The 3,195-nt window shown below is 39.5% G+C and overlaps 1 protein-coding gene across 1 annotated transcript; it reads right to left on the reverse strand.

The window, feature by feature from the left end:
• Positions 1–1,331: 1,331 nt before the first annotated feature.
• On the reverse strand, positions 1,332–2,840 carry LOC100775947 (uncharacterized). The gene is made up of 2 exons (XM_006590029.1): positions 2,105–2,840; positions 1,332–2,023 (listed from the first exon to the last, which is right to left on the reverse strand). The coding sequence occupies exons 1-2, from the start codon at positions 2,838–2,840 to the stop codon at positions 1,332–1,334; spliced, it is 1,428 nt and encodes a 475-aa protein (XP_006590092.1).
• Positions 2,841–3,195: the final 355 nt, after the last annotated feature.

Below are 3,195 nucleotides of genomic sequence, written 5' to 3' on the forward strand. Positions count from 1 at the left end.
ACAGCTCTAAATTCAGTATAGTCAAGCTCCTAGATTTCATGAATAACTCCAAAGTAAGGCATCGATGCTCGAATTGGATTGTTGTCTGATGCACTAGAAAAGTGATCGGAGTCGGCATCAACAGTCACACCACTGTTTTGCATTGTGCTTTTGTCATCTGCTGACTTTGTGTAGAATGAATAATTGTTGATATCATACCCTTTCCAAGTAGGTACATTTAGATTTGGCCCAACAGCTAACAATCTTAAAGTCACGGAGGTGCCATTGTCAGCAAATATAGTTTCCATGAACCAGTTAATGAAAACTTTATTATGCTTTTGCAAAATCCTCCTCATGTTCATTTTTGGGTTCATTTCAATGAGTTTTTTTTTTGTGAGCATCAAATGTATGGAATCACCTCTGCTGTATTGTTTAATACATATAGATGCGCTTGTGAGACTTCGTGCTGAGTCATTGTGATAACATTGAATCCTCGTGTACCCTTACCCCCCAATGTCCGACCATGATGACTTTCAGGAAGGCCGACGGGTAGAGCACATTCAATGTACTGGGAGCAAAACTCAATACACTCTTCAACAACATACCTTTCGACAATCAAAGCTTCGGGTCGGTGTAGATTCTTCGTATACCCCTTTAACACTTTCATGTAACGTTCAATTGGATACATCCACCGTAGGAAAACAGGCCCACACATTTTGATCTCCCCCACTACATGAACAATTAAATGCACCATTATGTCAAAAAATGATGGAGGAAAATACATCTCCATTTGACAAAGGACAATGGCAGCCTCTTCCTCCAACTCATCCAATCTTGCTGGGTCAATGACTTTGCTACAAATAGCATTAAAAACAAAACACAGTCGTGTTATGGCAACCCGAACTTTGACAGGCAAGATTCCCCGAATCGCTACAGGTAATAGATGTTGCATTAGTACATGACAATCATGAGATTTCAACCCAACCAATTTCAAATCATTGACCGACACAAGGCTCTTTATATTTGAAGAGTATCCTTGTGGAACTTTAAGCATACGCAAACAATGACAAAAACTCTTTTTCTCATTTGTTGACATCGTGTGACATGCTGGGGGTAGATATGTTCGCGAACCTTGTGATATTGGGTGCGACTGTTCTCTTATACCCATTTCAACCAAGTCCTGACGACACTTCAAACCATCCTTTGTTTTTCCTTTAATGTTAAGAAGGGTGCCAATTAAACTATCAAAAACATTTTTCTCCACGTGCATCCCGTCTATACAGTGTCTAACATGAAGATCAGACCAGTATGGAAGATCAAAGAAAATGGATCTTTTCTTCCATATGTTTTTGTCAGTTGGAAGTTTTTTTTGTCTTGCCAAAGATATTTATGATCTCCTTCATGTGATCATAAACTTCTTTGCCCTGTAATGGTTGCGGCGCAGTTTCGTGTTCCTGAGATCCATTAAAGGCTTTTTTCAAACGCTGATACGGATGATACTGTTTCAGAAATCTTCGATGCCTTGTGTATACAGTCTTCTTTCCATGTTTTAGTTGGACGAAGGCAGTACCTTTCTCACATACAGGACATGCATAATGGCCTTTCACACTGTATCCACTTAAGTTGCCATATGCTAGATAGTCATTTATGGTGCAAAAAACCATTGCACGCAATGTAAAAGTCTCCTGCAAATAACCATCCCAGACATCAACCCCGTGTTCCCATAATTTCCTCAGGTCTTCAATCAATGGAGCAAGATACACGTCAATATCATTCCCTGGCTGTCTTGGACCCGCTATCATCATGCTGAGCATTATGTATTTTCGCTTCATGCACAACCAAGGAGGGAGGTTGTAAATCATGAGCAAAACAGGCCATGAACTGTGATTGGTACTTAAGTTACTAAATGGATTCATTCCATCCGAAGCAAGAGCAACCCTTAGATTTCTAGGCTCATTCCCAAAATCAGGATACAAGGAATCAAATTGTTTCCATTGCGGACTATCAGCCGGATGTCGGAGCAATCCATCACTTTTCCTTCCGCCTGCATGCCACGTCAAGTTTTTAGCATCATCTCCATTAGCAAACAAGCGCTTAAACCTTGGTATTATTGGAAGATACCAACAAACATTTGCTGGACGAGTGTTATTAGGGGAAATATCATCAATCAAGTCACCAGTGTTGGGCTTGTAGTGTGATACACCACATGTAGGGCAATTGCACATCTCTGCAAACTCATTTCTATACAAAATGCAATCATTTGGACATGCATGGATTTTCTGGTACGACATTCCCACTGGACATAAAATCTTCTTTGCCTCATATTGACTATTTGGCAACATGTTTTGTTCAAGAAGCAATTTTTTTAGCAGGACCAACAATTCGGTGAAGCTTTTATCACTCCAGCCGAATCGTGCCTTCAAGTTGACCAAAGCTAATACCGCTGACAACCTTGTGAAAGCTGTGCACCCTGGATACAAAGGCATCTTCGAATCATTTTCTATTTTGTCATACAAAGGAGCATGTGCTTGTTGAAATCCGTCTTGTCCCAGATCGTGAATCATGTCTTCTATACAGTTTCCCATGTCCACATCAACTGGGTTAGTCTGAGAGATTGATGGGTTCTCTAGCAATTCCCCATGCCATATCCATCTTGTGTAAGTTGGAGTGATCCCATGACATATAAGATGTGTTCTTATCTCAGCTATTATGTGGTGTCTCCCATTCGCACATTTCACACATGAACAAAAATATTTACCCCGCAAAGATGGTACATTCAATTCAGTAAATTGGAGGAATTGTTCAACTCCATTCTCATACTCATCATTGATGCGTGATGCTTGCATCCAACTTGGATCCATGATTTCCCTTTGCTGTCATACATTATCATGTTATGTAACATGCATGTAAACCTCACTTTTTTCATTAGAGGTGTGGCCTTATCCCATTCAAGAAGACGTCTTTTATTAGTAGATTAATATGTATATGTTATTTGTCTTTCCTAAATTTGTTGAAATTTCGGCAGCATTTCACCTAAGTCTCCAAGTACACGAGATGAAAGCGGTGCATGTATTCATGCAACGCATTCAAGTATGCACTTGGAGAACAAAGTGAAATGTAGTATACCAAAATTTCAACAAATTTAAGAAAAAACAAACAACATATAAGTATTAATCTACTATAAAAGATTGTCCTCTCAAACTGTCCAAACGGACA

Source organism: Glycine max, chromosome 10, assembly GCF_000004515.6.
Source record: "Glycine max cultivar Williams 82 chromosome 10, Glycine_max_v4.0, whole genome shotgun sequence".
Taxonomy (NCBI): Eukaryota; Viridiplantae; Streptophyta; class Magnoliopsida; order Fabales; family Fabaceae; genus Glycine; species Glycine max.

Coding starts and splice junctions, on each gene's coding strand:
- LOC100775947 (XM_006590029.1), bottom strand. CDS start 2,840: ATGGATCCAAGTTGGATGCAAGCATCACGCATCAATGATGAGTATGAG. Junction 2,024..2,104: donor CACTCGTCCAGCAAATGTTT/GTTGGTATCTTC, acceptor CGTGGCATGCAG/GCGGAAGGAAAAGTGATGGA.